The 15,383-nt window shown below is 40.7% G+C and overlaps 2 protein-coding genes and 1 long non-coding RNA gene across 3 annotated transcripts in view; 1 reads left to right on the forward strand and 2 right to left on the reverse strand.

The window, feature by feature from the left end:
• The window catches only part of LOC132403360 (mucin-2-like), a 68,517-nt gene extending 67,542 nt beyond the window's left edge, over positions 1-975 (reverse strand). The window contains exon 1 of the mRNA XM_059986780.1: positions 958-975. Coding sequence (XP_059842763.1) covers positions 958-975 — 18 coding nt within the window. The remainder of the gene's footprint in view (positions 1-957) is intronic.
• A 26-nt stretch (positions 976-1,001) lies between these two features.
• Positions 1,002-6,947, reverse strand: LOC132403361 (mucin-2-like). The gene is made up of 4 exons (XM_059986781.1): positions 6,821-6,947; positions 1,416-1,650; positions 1,272-1,330; positions 1,002-1,184 (listed from the first exon to the last, which is right to left on the reverse strand). Exons 1-4 carry the CDS (start codon positions 6,945-6,947, stop codon positions 1,015-1,017), a joined length of 591 nt encoding a protein of 196 aa, XP_059842764.1. The 3' UTR covers positions 1,002-1,014.
• An 8-nt stretch (positions 6,948-6,955) lies between these two features.
• The window catches only part of LOC132403821 (uncharacterized), a 64,545-nt gene continuing 56,117 nt past the window's right edge, over positions 6,956-15,383 (forward strand). The window contains exon 1 of the long non-coding RNA XR_009515359.1: positions 6,956-7,652. This is a non-coding gene — a long non-coding RNA (uncharacterized LOC132403821). The remainder of the gene's footprint in view (positions 7,653-15,383) is intronic.

The raw sequence follows: 15,383 nt of genomic DNA on the forward strand, positions 1-15,383 counted from the left end.
CTGAGGAAGAGTACAAGACCATCTGAAAGCCACTGAACATACTTCAGAGCTCAGTGCAATCCATCGTGAAAATTTGGAAAAAATATGAAACCACAGCCACACTGCCTAACTGCCTAGGTCAGGCTAACAATCTAAACTTGTTTTCCAGGGAAGAATGACACTTGTAAGAGAGGCTATTGTGATGACAACAGTCACTGTGAGTGAGTGATGGAAATCAGTGGATGCAGCTGGAGATGAAGTTCATGGCAATCCAATCTCTAAGGCGTTGCACATAAAGGGTATTATGGAAGAGTGGCAAGGAAGAAGCCCTTGCTAAACAAAAAAAACATGCCCTTGTATGTAAAGACTTTGTAAGGTGTCACCTAGAAGATACTATAATGATGTGGAAAAATGTCTTTTGGTCAGAGAAGCATATGCAAGACTCTTGAGTGGCCCAGTCAGAGTCCTGACCTTAACATGATCCAACATCTCTGGTAAGACCTCAAGTTTGCTATCCACTGCCACTCCCCAACTAAGCTGGCACAGCTTGAGCAATTTCGTGAAGAAGAATGGGCAACTCCTGCTCTATCACGTTGTGCAAAGCAAATAGAGACTTACCCTGAAAGAATACAGACTGCAACACCTGCGAGATGTGGTTCAACTAAGTACTGAGCAAAGGAGGATAAATACTTTTGAACTTCTGACATTTCAGTTTTTGAATTTTTAGTTTTTCATGCTTTACAATTTTATCTGTTTTGGGGGCTGTACTGTGAAAAAGGAGCATGTGATTACAAATAAAATTTCTCGGTTAAGTTGATCAAAATCCCTGGTTGTAATACTCATGTGAGAAAAGAATTGTGGGCTGAATCCTTTTTGCAAGGCGCTGTAGCACAATAGGTTAAGAAAGCAAATGTTATGTTGGCTTTGATCATTATTCCTAGACTCTGAATTTCTCTCGTAATGTATCCAATATATTACCCCTGATTTGAATGGCATGTTCAATATATTGTGTTTACATTAGAATAGATTATTATGTTATTGCTCAATATTTTGTTTTGTATGCCAGTTTTTCTTTTCAATTTTAACAAGCTTGTAATGTTGGACATCACTTACACATGCTGATTCCAAGTTTCTGCATTTCTTTCCACAACGAGCTGGACCTCCATCAGTAGGACAACGAAGAAGTTCCTTTCCCCTTTTACACACTAATAAACACAAGAAAGGAGTATTATTTCATGGAGATTTCATTGCATGCCTTAGAACATAAAAGCTTGAAAAGATACTAATTATACCTTTGGGAGCAACTGTGGTTGTAATTTCATTGCAGGTGATTGAACCACTTTCACAGTAACTGATGGAACAGAAGAAGAAAGGTAACGGATCTAGTTTCACTTAGTCAATGATTAAATTTTGATAGTTTTGACAGGTTTTCTTACCAATTATTAATTCTCTCTCCAGGTTGAATATATACGCCCTTGTAAAAACATGAACAGTCTTCACTATTTACACAGAATCCATTTTCATTCATGTACTTGCCCTCAGGACAGCCACAGCCATAAACTGGAGTATCCTTCACATTACAGGTGAAATCATCTTTTGATAGAAATCTGCAGTTACGGTTACAGGCTGTCACGTTAGTGCCAAAAACTTGATTGTTCTCACAGGTTTTATCTGGAAACAAAAAAAAACAAGAGTAAAGATGAGGGCCAATGAAATCCATTCCCAAAGTACAGAATCATCCTGGAAAAGTATGAAATGATTTACTTTGGAAGGTAGAACTTGATAAGGTCGAACAGGGTTAATAACAGGATCCTTAAGATTGTAGTGTAACAGAAGGATCTGAATGTCCATGTCCATAGATCCCTCAAAGTTAGCATGCGACTTAATAGAGTTGTTAAGAGGCCCTGTGGTGTGCTGGCCTTTATTAGTTGGGGAATTGAGTACGAGAGCAATGATGTAATGTGGCAGTGCTATAAATCCCCGATTAGACCTGTTCAGTTCTAGTCGCCTCATTATAGGAAGGACGTGGAAGCTTCAGAGAGAACGCTGAGGAGATTTGCCAGGATATGCTGAGTGCTTGGTGTGTGGTAGAAACAGATACATTAGGGGCATTTAAGGAACTCTCAGTTAGAAACATTGATAATAGAAAAACAGTTAACTACGTAAGAGGGAAGGTTCCGATTGACCTTCGAGTAGGTTAAGAGATCAGCACACGTCATGGGCTGAAGGACCTGTTCTGCCCTAATGTTGCATACTCTAGGTTCTATTGTACGCTCTAATTATCTTCAGAAAGAAATGTTAGTGTGGCAGACATACTTTGAATATGCAACACACAAAATTCTAGAGGAGCTCAGCAGGCTAAGCAGCATCTATGGAAAAGTGTTAACAGTCGATGTTTCAGGCCAAAACCCTTCATCAAGACTGGAAAAAATATGAGAAGTCAGAGTAATAAGGTGGTGGGAGGGAATATATGTCAGTGAATCATACACTTTGATTGCAGATGCCAGATATCAGGTGATGGTACTCAATATTCCAAGGGTAGCTGAGTTATCCACTGAGTCATGGCAATACTGGATTCGAGTCATTCATTTCATCGGGATGTTTGGTAAAGGGTCTTTGACCTTAAAGTTTTACTCGGTATCTCTCTCCAAATATGCTGTGTGACTTTCTAAGAGAGAATTTTTAATACTGATTTGATAGGTTTCAGTTCCAATTATAAATCTTCAAATAATGAAGCAATCCAGAGCTCCATTATATTTTTATCTGGACTGATAAATAACAAATAGATTTATTCCTCATAAAGGAGGAGTAATGGTCATTTCCTAAATGACAAGGGGTCTCTTCATGACATTCAATGGCATTATAATGAAAACTACTATCATCAGCATTATGCATGGTCGACTATTACAGCCACATTAATACTTTGATGTTAGGAGCATAAGAATGATTGGATATTCTACAGTGTCCAACTGCCCTCCTAACCCAGTCAAATCTTGCACCATCCATTAGGTACCAGTCAGTAGAATGATGGAATACTTTCCATTCATTTGCAACAGCCCATCTTTAGTGTTACTCGTTGGCACTATCTGGGACAAAGCAGATCTCTTTTTTTTGCAAAGCACTCAACATATTCATTATTTCTACAGTGACACATTTGACTTCACTGAGCTCTCTAAAGTAGAAACATAGAAAACCTACAGCACAATACAGGCCTTTTGGCCCACAATGCTGTGCTGAACATGTACATACTTTAGAAATTACCTAGGGTTACCCATAACCCTTTGTTTTTCTAAGCTCATGTACCTATCCAGGATCTGCCTCCACCACCACAGCTGGCAGCCCTTTCCACGTACTCACCACTCTCTGCATAAAATCTTACACCTGACATCTCCTCTATACCTACTTCCGAGCACCTTAAAACTGTGTGCTCTTGTGCTAGCCATTTCATCCCTGGGAAAAAGCCTCTGACTATTCACAAGATCAATGCCTCCCATCATCTTATACGCCTCTATCAGGTCACCTCTGATCCTAAACACTGCCAAGAGTCTTACCATTAATACTATATTCTTCCATCATATATGACCTACCAAATTCACCTTAGACATATCTGGGTTGAACTCCATCTGACACTTCTCAGCTTGCATCCTATCAGTGTTCCACTGTAATCTCTGACAGCCCTCCACACTATCTACAACACCCCCAACCTTTGTGTCATCAGCAAATTTACTAACCCATCCCTCCACTTCCTTATCCAGGTCATTTATAAAAAACCCTTGAAGAGAAAGGGTCCCAGAACAGATCCCTGAGGCACACCACTGGTCAGCAACCTCTGTGGAGGTCTACAACCATTATTTGACTTCCGTAGGCAAGCCAGTTCTGGATCCATAAAGCAATATCCCCTATGATCCCATGCCTCCTTACTTTCTCAATAAGCCTTGCATGGGGTACCTTATCAAAGACCTTGCTGAAATCCATATTCACTACATCTATGGCTTTACCTTCATCAATGAGTTTAGTCACATCCTCAAAAAATTCAATCAGGCACGTAAGGCACCACCTGCCCTTAACAAAGCCATGTTGACTATTCCTAATCATATTATACCTCTCCAAATGTTAATAAATATTGCCTCTCAGGATCTTTTCCATCAACTTACCAACCACTTAAATAAGACTCACTGGTCGATAATTTCCTGAGCTGTCTCTACCCACTTTCTTGAATAAGGGAACCACATCTGCAACCCTCCAATCCTCCAGCACCTCTCCAGTTCCCATTGATGATGCAAAGATCATTGCCAGAGGCTCAGCAATCTCCTCCCTCGCCTCCCACTGTAGCATTGGGTACATCTCATCCAGTCCTGGAGACTTATCCAGCTTGATGCTTTCCAAAAGCTCCAGCACATCCTCTTTCTTAATCTCTATATGCTCAACTTTTTCAATCTGCTGTAAGTTATCTCTACAATTGCCAAGATTCTTTTCTGCAGTGAATATGTAGCAAAATATTCATTAAATACCTCTGCTTCCTCTTTCAGTTCCATACACACTTTTCCACTGTCACACATGATTGGTCCTATTCCCTCATGTCTTGTCCTCTTGTTCTTCACATACTTGTAGAATGCCTAGGGGTTTTCCTTAATCCTGCTCGCCAAGGCCTTCTTATGGTCCTCCTGGCTCTCCTGATTTCCTTCTTCAGCTCTTTCCTGTTAGCCTTATAATCTTCTAGATCTCTATTATTACCTAGTTTTTTGAACTTTCCATAAGCTTTTTTACTTCTCGACTAGATTATCAAGATCCTTGATACACCACGGTTCCTGTACCCTACCATCCTTTCCCTGTCTCATTGGAACATACCTATGCAGAACGCCATGCAAATATCCCCTGAATAGTTGCAACATTTCTGCCGTACAGTTCCCTGAGAACATCTCATCCCAATTTATGCTTCTAAGTTCCTGCCTGATAACGTCATTGGTAAAGGGGATAGAATTGTGATCACTATCTTCAAAATGTTCTCCCACAGAGAGACCTGACACCTGACCAGGTTCATTTCCCAATACCAGAGCAAGTACATCCTCTCCTCTTGTAGGCTTCTCTACATATTGTGCCAGGAAATCTTCCTGAACACACCTAACAAACTCCACCCCATCTAAACCCCTTGCTCTAGGGAGATGCCAATCAACATTTGGTAAATAAAAATCTCCCACCATGACAACTCTTATGATTACACCATTCCAGAATCTGTCTCCCTATCTGCTCCTTGATGTCCCTGTTAGTATTGGGTGATCAATAGAAAACACCCTGTAGAGTTATTGACCCCTTCCTGTTTCTAACTTCCACCCATAGAGATTCAGTAGACAATCCCTCATGACTTCCTCCTTTTCTGCAGCTGTGACACTATCTCTGATCAGCAGTGCCACGCCCCCATCTCTTTTGCCTCCCTCCCTGTCCTGTAACACATTCCACCAGTTTGAAGCTTTACTTCCCAAACTCTTAATTTATACTGTTAAGAAAGCATCATTGCCTCCAGTTTCCCCTCTGTATTCGTAGAATTCAGAAGATTGAGGGGTGCACTTATTGAAAAATAGAGGGCTATGGGTAAGCCTAGGTAATTTCTAAGGTAAGGACATCTTCGGCACAGCTTTGAGGGCTGAAAGGCCTGTATTGTGCTATAGATGTTCTATGTTTCTATGAAACATATCGAATGGTAACAGGCCTTGATAGTGTGGATGTGAAGTGGATGTTTTCTTTGGCGGAGAGTCCAAGACCAGAGGACACAGCCTCAGAGTAGAGGTGCGTCCTTTAGAGTGAAGGTGAGGAGGAATTTCTTTAGCCAGAGAGTGGTGAATATGTGGAATTTTTTGCTGTAGGCAGCTTTGGAAGCCAAGTCTTTATATGTACTTAAAACAGAAGTTAATAGACTCTTGACTGGTCAGGGCGTGAAAGGATATGGGGAGAAGGCAGGCAATTTGGGCTGGGAGAAAAATTGAATGATCCATGATGAAATGGTAGAACAGACTCGATGGACCAAATGGACTAATTCTGCTCCTATACCTTGTGGCCTTATGGAGTCATGTACATCTTCATCAGGAGGAGCTCAGCAGGCCAGGTAGAATCTATGAAAAAGAGTAAGCAGTTGAAGTTTCGGGCTGAGACCATTCATCAGGATGACCTGATGAGGAGTCTCAGCCTGAAATGTCAACTGTGTACTCTTTTCCACAGATGCTACCTGACCTGCTGAGTTCCTCCAGCATTTTGTGTGTGTTGTTTGGATTTCCAACGTCTGCAGATTTTCTCATTTTTGTGCTCCATCTTAATCAGGATTTTCATTACTGGCCTCAACGTCAGTGACTCAAATTCTTGCAATCTTTAGCAGAATGGGGAAACAGAACAAGGCAATGTATTAATATTAATGTAGGAACTAGGTAGTGAGGTCAGAGAGCTCAGCTGCAGGGAAAATTTTGATAATGTAGCCTACTTCAGCTCTATGGCTTCCTTAAGGAATTATCTTGGAAGATACTGAATAGAATAATCTAACAGGAACAAAAGATACAAGGTTTCAAGGATACAAAAAGCAAATTTCCAATAATGTCTGTAAACCTCTTTTTAACTGGGGATCAGTTATCAGGCAGGGATTTTTAAGGTCACAATGCTGTACTATTGTAAGAGCCAGCCCCTAATTTTAACAGAAAGATAGAAGGAATAATATGTTTTCACAGTATGAACAAGTGCACATATTGTTGAGCCTAGGTTCCTGGACATCAATAATCTCAAGACTTTATTCAATATTGTAAATTGATTGTCTTTCTGAAGGGAAGGGTATGAAATTCTGTGAAATCTAAAGACTTACTACAAATTCCTCCAGTCCAATCGTTCAGTATGAGACCTCTTGCAGCACAGGCATGGACATATGACCCCAGTGCAGCACAAATACAATGATTAATATTCCGGCAGTTGCATGTGGAAATCTTGCACATCTTTAAAAGAAATACAAGCATAACTATCATTTTCTTCATTGAACGTTTACTAAATTAATGTAAACTGGAACCTAAGGATGCAACGTGAGCCAAATAATCACACCACTTGTAAGCAAAATGGGGTCTCCTTCAACAGTTTAGCAGTCAACGTGTTATTTTTGCGACCCTGTCTCATGTTAGTTTGCTAGAAAAGCTGCTGTCTATCCAACCCAATTTGCAAATTGACCTCACATAAAGGAAGATGGTTATGGTTGTTACAATCAGTCATCCCAACCCCAAGATTTCACTATAGAGGTTTCTCAAGGAATGCACTAGGCCCAACTATCTTCATTTGCTACTTCAATGGCTTTCCATCATAAGGTTAAAAATGGAGATATTTTCAGGTTGTCTGCAAGCAACAAGACTGAGGCGACATTCCAGGATAGGCTGTTAAGTTGGAACTAACATTCAGTCAACAAGAATTTTTGGCAAGAGTGAATTTAATCATCTACCCTTGATGTTTAATGCTATTTCCATTTAAGAAGTTCCTCCTTGACCCTCCCTGATCTCACCCACCCATCAAAGTTCCAGAAGGTCAGAAATGAGCAGAAACTCAACTGAACGAGACATATAAATACTGTTGGCTACAAGAATATTTTAGAAGCTGGATATCTTGTGCTAACAGTCTATCCGTTGACACCTCAGGACATTTCTACAATCAACAAGGTAACGATACATGGTTTACTTGCCTGGATGAATGCAGTACCAGTAATTCTCAAGAAGCTCAAAGCCATTCAGGACAATGCAGTCCACTTGTCCACCTGAGATACCTATTTGTTCCAGCTTTGGTTTACATTGGTTGCAGAGCGTACAGTCTAAAAATACATTACGTTTACCTGTACATGCTACCTTAACAGCCTGAGTGGCTGCTTTCAAAGTAATTGAAGAGACTAGGAAAGTCATTTTCAGACGATTTTATGTATGTTTAACTTTTGTCTCTTTCATCATTTATTGCAGATGTTAAGTATGGCTGTGTAAGTTTTCATTTTACTTGTTATGGAGATTTTTATTTGCACATATTTACATAACTTTCTTCCTTACCTGATAGTATTCACTGTAATCTACTGTGTGATGACATTGAGCAAGTATATTGTCATTGCGCTTCAATAGGGAACAATGGTCTTTGGCATAGTATTCTGCAATAAAATTTGGGTAAGATTTGAATGATTGTATTTATCATTCAGATGTCAGAATCAAACTAAATTTAACACAAATATAATGGAAATAAATTAACCCTGCCAAAAATCTTGTCCCCATGAGCAGGCCACAATAGATGCTTCATCAATGAAATTACACAAGCATGCCAAAATCCAAGTTCAAAATTAAACTGAGGTTTTGGAGCTGTGCAGTAACAATACTTTCTGCCACTCTGCTGTACATCAATTCGCTGTGCTCACTGTGGCAAGCGTGTGGACCTCTCTGTGTTCATTTGTGTGGGATCCCTCTGTTTCTGTGATGAAGGAGGATGTTACCGTGGTTTTGCACTAAGGATTGGACTACTGGGTTTATGGATTGTGGACTTCCTCGGACTAATGGTTTTTATATTCCGAGTCTAGTGCCCATTTTGTTCCATTTTTTTGTGCAAGGGAGGGGGTTATGGGGTTGATGTCCTTATCCCATTTTGAGCAGGGGAGGGGGTTTGGAGGTTGATGTTCTGTTCCATTTTGTGCAGGGGAGGGGTTTGGTGTCGAATACCTTATTCCATTTTCTGCAGGGGAGGGGGTTTGTTCTGTTTTATGCAGGGGGTTTTGGGGGTCATGATCTTGTTCCATTTTGTGTGGGGGAGTGGGAGTTGCGGTCGATGATGTTGTTCTTTTTTGTGCAGGGGAGGGGTCTGTGGGGGGTCAATGTTCTTAATCCATTTTGTGCCGGGGAGGGGAGTTTTGGGGTTGACAAACTTATTCCATTTTGTGTGGGGGAGGGGGTGTTGAGGTCACTTATCGTATTCTATTTTGTGTGAGGGAATGTGGTTGGGGGGTCAATGATCTTGTTCCATTTTGTGTGGGGGAGGGTGTTGGGGGGGTTGATGATTGTATTACCGTTCTTTTTTGTGCGAGGGGTGTGTTTGATGTTTGTCTCTGAACAACTTTCACATTCTTCCTTTGTTTGGTGGCTATCTGGAGAAGGCAAATCTCAGAGTTGTACAGGGATACATACTTTGATAATAAATCAACCTTTGAACCTTTGTACATTTGTTTCTTCCCAGCATGAAGTTATGTCTGATTGACTGGTATGTCCTCCTGGTGATTGGGAGCACACTGGAGTGGGCCGTAGTTTAGTGTGGACTTTGTTCATTCTCAGGGTTTATGGGTTTAACCTTGGACATGGACTGTGGAGATCTGTTGAAAGTGGGAGCTTGGCAGAGCTGGCTTATCACTGAAAATTATGCCAGACCCTTGCACTCATCTTAGTTTTTAATCACCATAACAACAATATCTTGGGCCTTCTGTTGTGCCTCCAGAGACACAATGCAAGCCGTCATTTTTAGCATGCAAAAATTAACACAAGGTTCAGCAAAATGATCAATGGCAAAAGTATTCTGTGTTATACTGCATACTTATTGCAGAAAGAGATCAGAACAGAAACAGTATATTACCACTTTCTGAACTGATGCATGTTGGTGGTTCCTTATCAGGCTCGCATTTAGAGCCAATAGCCCATGAAGCAGCAAATATGAGATGTGAGCTTTCCACCATATTCTGCGGAGTTGTGAAGTCATCGTCAGCATTGCCATTGGAGTTGCCACACAAACCTACAAAGTAAACAGCAGCAAAACTTCTGGTAAATACAATTTAGTCTGATTGAGTAGTTGCTTTAATTGAGTCACATCATAAAATCACAGCCTGTTTCTTTGAACGGATTTACTGAACTTGTTGCTCAAACAACACGGTACAAAATAAAACAACACGCTATCACTCTAGTTGTTTAATGTATATCTTTGCCTCATCTTAGATTTTTTTTCATTTGCAAGTTAACCAGTGTTCCATTATGGCTTCTCTTATTTAATGCAGTTACTAACACCTCTGTAAAATCGCCATATTAATTCAAACTTCCTTCATTCTTCACAGTCCTTGATTTGTGTTCATATTTTCTTTTAGTCTTCCCTCCTTGTCCACTTGCTGAACTGATACTCAGATAAGATTTAAAATCTTCCCCTTTGTCCCTGATGTATCTTTCTCTTGTTTTCCTCTCCAATGTAGAAAATTCTTGAGGAGGAGGGTGAACAACCAGGAGTCATTTTACAGTACAAGTTGGTACAAATGACATAGGTAGAATGAGGGTAAGATCCCACATAATGGGTATTGGAGGTTAGGTAAGAGGAAGCAGTGCCTTGAGGGTAATGATCCCAGTGTCATGTACTGGTGAGGTCAGAAATAGAAGGATATCCCAGATGCATTTGTGGCTGAGGAGCTGGTGTCGGGGTGGGAGAGCAGGGATTCAGGTTCTAGAGCAATTGTGACCTCTGCTGCAAAGAGGTAAGGACAGAAGGGATGGGTGGTACTTGGACCAGAGAGGGACCATTATCCTTGTAAGAAAATTTGCTAGTCCTACACGGAAGGTCAGGTGGTTGGACATTCAGGTGAGAGCAAGGCATGGGACAAAGTAGAGGCCAAAGAGAGCGAGTCTTAAAAAGCCAGGGAAAGGAATATTCCGTCAAACAGCATTTATTGCAAATACTCAAGGGGTAACAGGTAAGGCAGACAATCAGACCATGGATTGGCTGTGAGGAGTGTGATGTTCTGACCAAAAGAGAAAAATGGCTGAGGGAAGGGAAAGATTGGCAACTCAATATTCCAGGACACAGATGCCATGAGGGAGGTAAGGAGGAGGTGTAACAATTTAAGGGAAGACATAATATCAGTACTTAACATTTTTAGATCATACAGTGAGGCCATATGAGTGGAACTTAGAAACAAGAAGGAGGAGTGGGACAGTTAGTGGGCTGTATTATAAACACCCTACCACACCCCCCCCCCACCCCCAAATAAGGTCAGTTGGAACAAGGAGCAGGTGTCATAGTTGTAAGAATAATTAGATTGTATTAATGGAAGATTTCATTTGCCTTGGTATTAAGATTCAAGATTGCTTAATGTCATTTCCAGTAGACTAATATAGAGGAGAACAAATAATTGCTACTCCGAATCTAGTGCAGGACAGAAAGAATATAATGAGATAAAGACCACAATAATAAAAAAACACAATAAATATAAAAACATAAGATAGCTTATATAAATAGATTGTTTGTAGGCCCATAAAGTGATGCTACGCACAGGAATAACTGTACATAAGGTGACTCTAATTGGAAATTATGTACTGGTGATGGGGGGTAAGTTGGTGGGTGGAAGTATTGGTCAGCCTTAATATTTGGCTCTCTTCAGCCTCTTCAGAAAGTAAAGGGATTGGTGAGCTGACTGTGTAGGATGTGTTCTGAGATGCTGAGGGATTGTGTGAGAAGCACACTCCCAGGAATTTGAAACTGCTCACAATTTCCACTGCTATGCCGTCAATGTAAAGAGGGATGTGAGTGGTGTAAATTCACCTGAAGTCGATAATCATCTCCTTTGCCTTGTTGACATTGAAGAGAAGATTATTTGCCTGACAACAGGTCTCGAGCTGTATGACCTCCTTTCTGTCGGCAGTCTCGTTGTTGTTGGTGATGGGCCCTGCCACTGTCATGTCATCGGCGAACTTAACTATGTGTTTACTCAGGTGTTTGGCCACACAGTCATGTGTGTGCAGGGTGTACAGCAACTGGCTAATATACGGCCCTATAGGGGACACCTTTGTTGAGGAAGATGGGGCAGAGGAGTGGTTGTCCATCCTGTCTACCCAAAGTCTGTTTGTTAGGAAGTCCAACACCCAGTTAATAGTGGTGTATTTAGATCAATGAGTAGGAGCTTGTTCACCAAGATCTCTGGGACAATAGTGCTGAATGTTAAACTGAAATCCAGAAACAACATTCTCATATGTGCCACTGTGTTCCTGGTATGTCAGGGCTAGGTGCATGACAGATGTTATGGCATCTGTTGTAGAGTGGTTCTGTCAGTAAGCATTTTGGTAAGTGTCCAGTGTGGCAGGGATTGAGTTTTTGGTATGTGCTATTACCAGCCAATTTACATACAGACCTGAATAGGTCTGTAGTCTAGTGTAGTTATTTTTTCTGTGTTGTTTTTAAGTAGTTCAATGTAGTTATTGTACGGTTTCATGCAGCACCATGGTCCTGAAAAACATCTCATTTTTACTGTGTACTGTACCAGTAGTTATGGTTGAAATGACAATAAAAAGTGACTTGACTCAAAAGCAAATCATGAGGATTGCTGTCAGTGCCACTGGGCGGTAGTCACTTAGTGCTGAAGGTGCAGAACCCTTTAGTACAGAGATGATGGTGACCGATTTGAAGCATGTGGGCACAGCAGCTTGGATGAATAGAGTTTTGAATACATCTGCGAAGACATTAGTGAGCTGGTGTGCACACTGTCTGAGTACTCAGCCTGGGATGTTGTCTGGTCCAGCCATCTTACGGGGATTGACTCTCTGCAGTTTATTTTGCACATCTGCTGCTGTTACAGGTGGTAGCTGCTCACCTGGGAGGGGGTAACTTTTGTGGCTAGCATTGTGTTGCATGCCTCATAGCATAACTGGGCCAACCAAAGTGTTAAGGGACTGGATGTTGTGGGCAGTGAAATACATCCAGCACAATTTTTCCGAGTCAGTATATACATAGGGGGCCTTATTTGGGAGTGTGAAATTAGACCTCCTAGACTTCCTCTTCCAGAACAATCAGAGCAAGTAACTGAAGTGGCAGTTGGAGAGCACCTTGGCTCTAGTGACCATATTTCTATTAGCATTAAGATAGTGATGGAAAAGGGTAGAAGAGGTTCATAGGATAAGGTCATATACCAAAGCAGGGCTAATTTTAAGGGAGTTAGATGGAATCTAGCTGAGGTCAATTGGGTAAGCTTATTGGAAAGGAAATAAATTAATGGCAAATGGGAGGCTCTTGAGTGTGACAGCAAGTGTCCAAGAGCAGCATGTTCCTGTTCGGATGAAGAGCAAACCTAGAAAGTTCAGGGAACCTTGTCTGATGAGAAATATTGAAGTTCTGTTCAAGAGAAAGAAGGAAGCACACATTAAACGTAAGAGCTCCGGAAGGGCCTTTGCAGAGATATTTTCATTCTTTGTTAACCATTGGTGAAGTTCACAAAGACTGGAAAATGGCTGATATTGTTCTTTTGTCTAAAAATGTTATCAAGGACAAGTCAGGAACCAGGAGCCTAGTAAGCCTGACATCAGTAAGTTACTGGAGGATGTTCTGGGGGAGTTACCAGCATTTGAAGTTTCAATGAACCTTTTAGAGTTTGTTGAAGAGATTAATTAAAAATGGTAGATAAAATAATTGATGTTTTCTATTTGGATATTAGTAAGTCTTTGACAAAGTAACACGTGGTAGGCTGGTCTGGAAGGTTAAGTCCCATGGAATCCAACAAGAGTGCCCTATTTAGGGCAATTGAAAATTGCCACAGAAGCAGGAAGCAGAGTGTGAAGGTTGAAAGTTGCTACTTGTAATAGAGGCCAGGGTCGAGTGGTATGCCACAGGGGTCAGCCATATGGAACAGTGTTGTGATTCATTATTTATAGGAATTATTTAAATGAAAAATGCACAAGGCTTAATGAGTAAGTTTTCAAATGATATGAAAATAGAAGGTTTTATTGGTAATGAAGAAGGTTATTGTAATTTCGAGTGATCTTGATTCAGTTAGTGAAATGGGCTGAGGGCTGGTGAAGGGATTTCAATGCAGTTAGATGTGAAGTGATGTATCTTGGAAAGAGCTATACAATGAATGGCAGGGTGTTAGGGTGTATAACTGAACACAAGGATTTATGAGTACAACAGCTCACTGAAAATAGCTTCACTGGTAGACAGGGTGGGAAAAAGGACATTTAGTATTCATCAGTCAAGGCACTGAGAGCAGCAGTTGTGACATTATGTTGCAGTTGTGAAAGTTATTGATAAACCCACACTCGCAGTCGTGTATACAAGTTTGGTCATCCTGTTATAGGAAAGATGTGGTTAAAATGGAAAGAGTGCAGAAAAGATTTATCAGTGACTAGGAGGCATGTGTAAAGAGACAAGCCATGACAGGTCTTTGGAACATAGAAGAATGAGTGGTGACTTTAAAGAAATGTTTAAAATAATGAGAAGCATAGATGAAGTGGATGGTAAAAGTCTTTTCCCCAGTGTAGAGAAGTCCAAAACTAGGTAGCATATATTTAGAGTGAAAGGGAAAGATTTAAAAGGGACCTGAGGGACAACATTTCCACACAGAGAGTGGACACTATATGGAATGAGCTGCCAGCAGAAGTGGTTGAGCTTTGTACAATAAAATAAGTTAAGAAGCACTTGGGTAGATACATGGAAAGGTGGTCTTAGAGGCACCATCTGACTGCAGGAAATTAGGATGAGCTGGATGGGCAACCTGGTCAGCATGGATTTGTTGGACTGAAGTGTCAATAGTAGTGCTGTATTGCTGTATGACTCTTTAACTGCCATGCAAACTTTAACATTCTTTCACCATTCTAAAGGTCCAACTACCTTTCTTCCATTTCTGGCTATAAACCTAATAAGATATGCAAATACTACTTCTTCATGGAAAGAGTCTATACAATGAATAGCTTGAGCATAGCCATTCTTAACAAATTCTGCATGGGTTTAGATGCACTTAACCACCACCTCTTAGAATGAATAAGTTTAGCAAAGTTAGGGGTGATGTTGACAAAACAAAACAAATCATTATATTGCCCAGGAAGATATGTAAAGTCCACTTGGTTGTTACTTCTAAGCAGATGCTTTGACCATGAATGCATGAAAGCTTGTCTGGCTTTTTTTTTTGATAAGCTCGAAGTTGGGATTCAGAGGCACAGGTACTGTGGCCAAAAGTTTGTGTTACTTAAGCTTAGAAACTTGAAATTGCAGCATGCGATCTTCAGGAGATCATACTGCAGCCCATTTCTGAATGAAGGTGCATTAATCACAAACCTATATCAGGTGTTTGAAGTCTATTCAATATTAGAAACATTTGCAATGACTTCATATTGTCAACACCTCACCATACTGAACTAAATGCTTGATGACAGCATTTGTTCTACTCTCAAGTTACCTCAGTTTTGAATGCTCAACATATTCAATTGTATTCCTTACTCCATTATACTTTGCAGCCTTTTCACTTTATGTACTGCTCTATATTTATTTGCTGTCCTTATCTTACTACTTTCCTGTGGCTCACAGTAAAGCAGGGCTAACTATGCCATGGAACTCCAACACAACAGTGGATTGTGAAGGAAGTGACCACACACATCGTCAATCACATTGGCCTTCAATGCCCGACCAACATTTTT

This window comes from Hypanus sabinus, chromosome 13 (genome assembly GCF_030144855.1).
Source record: "Hypanus sabinus isolate sHypSab1 chromosome 13, sHypSab1.hap1, whole genome shotgun sequence".
In the NCBI taxonomy this organism is placed as follows: Eukaryota; Metazoa; Chordata; class Chondrichthyes; order Myliobatiformes; family Dasyatidae; genus Hypanus; species Hypanus sabinus.

Excerpts from the sequence above, each read along its gene's own strand:
- LOC132403361 (XM_059986781.1), bottom strand. The coding sequence starts at position 6,947 with ATGTGCAAGATTTCCACATGCAACTGCCGGAATATTAATCATTGTATT. Across the intron at positions 1,331-1,415 it reads GGAGAGAGAATTAATAATTG|TTACTGTGAAAGTGGTTCAA; the intron begins GTAAGAAAACCT and ends CTGTTCCATCAG. Across the intron at positions 1,185-1,271 it reads AACCACAGTTGCTCCCAAAG|TGTGTAAAAGGGGAAAGGAA; the intron begins GTATAATTAGTA and ends TGTGTTTATTAG.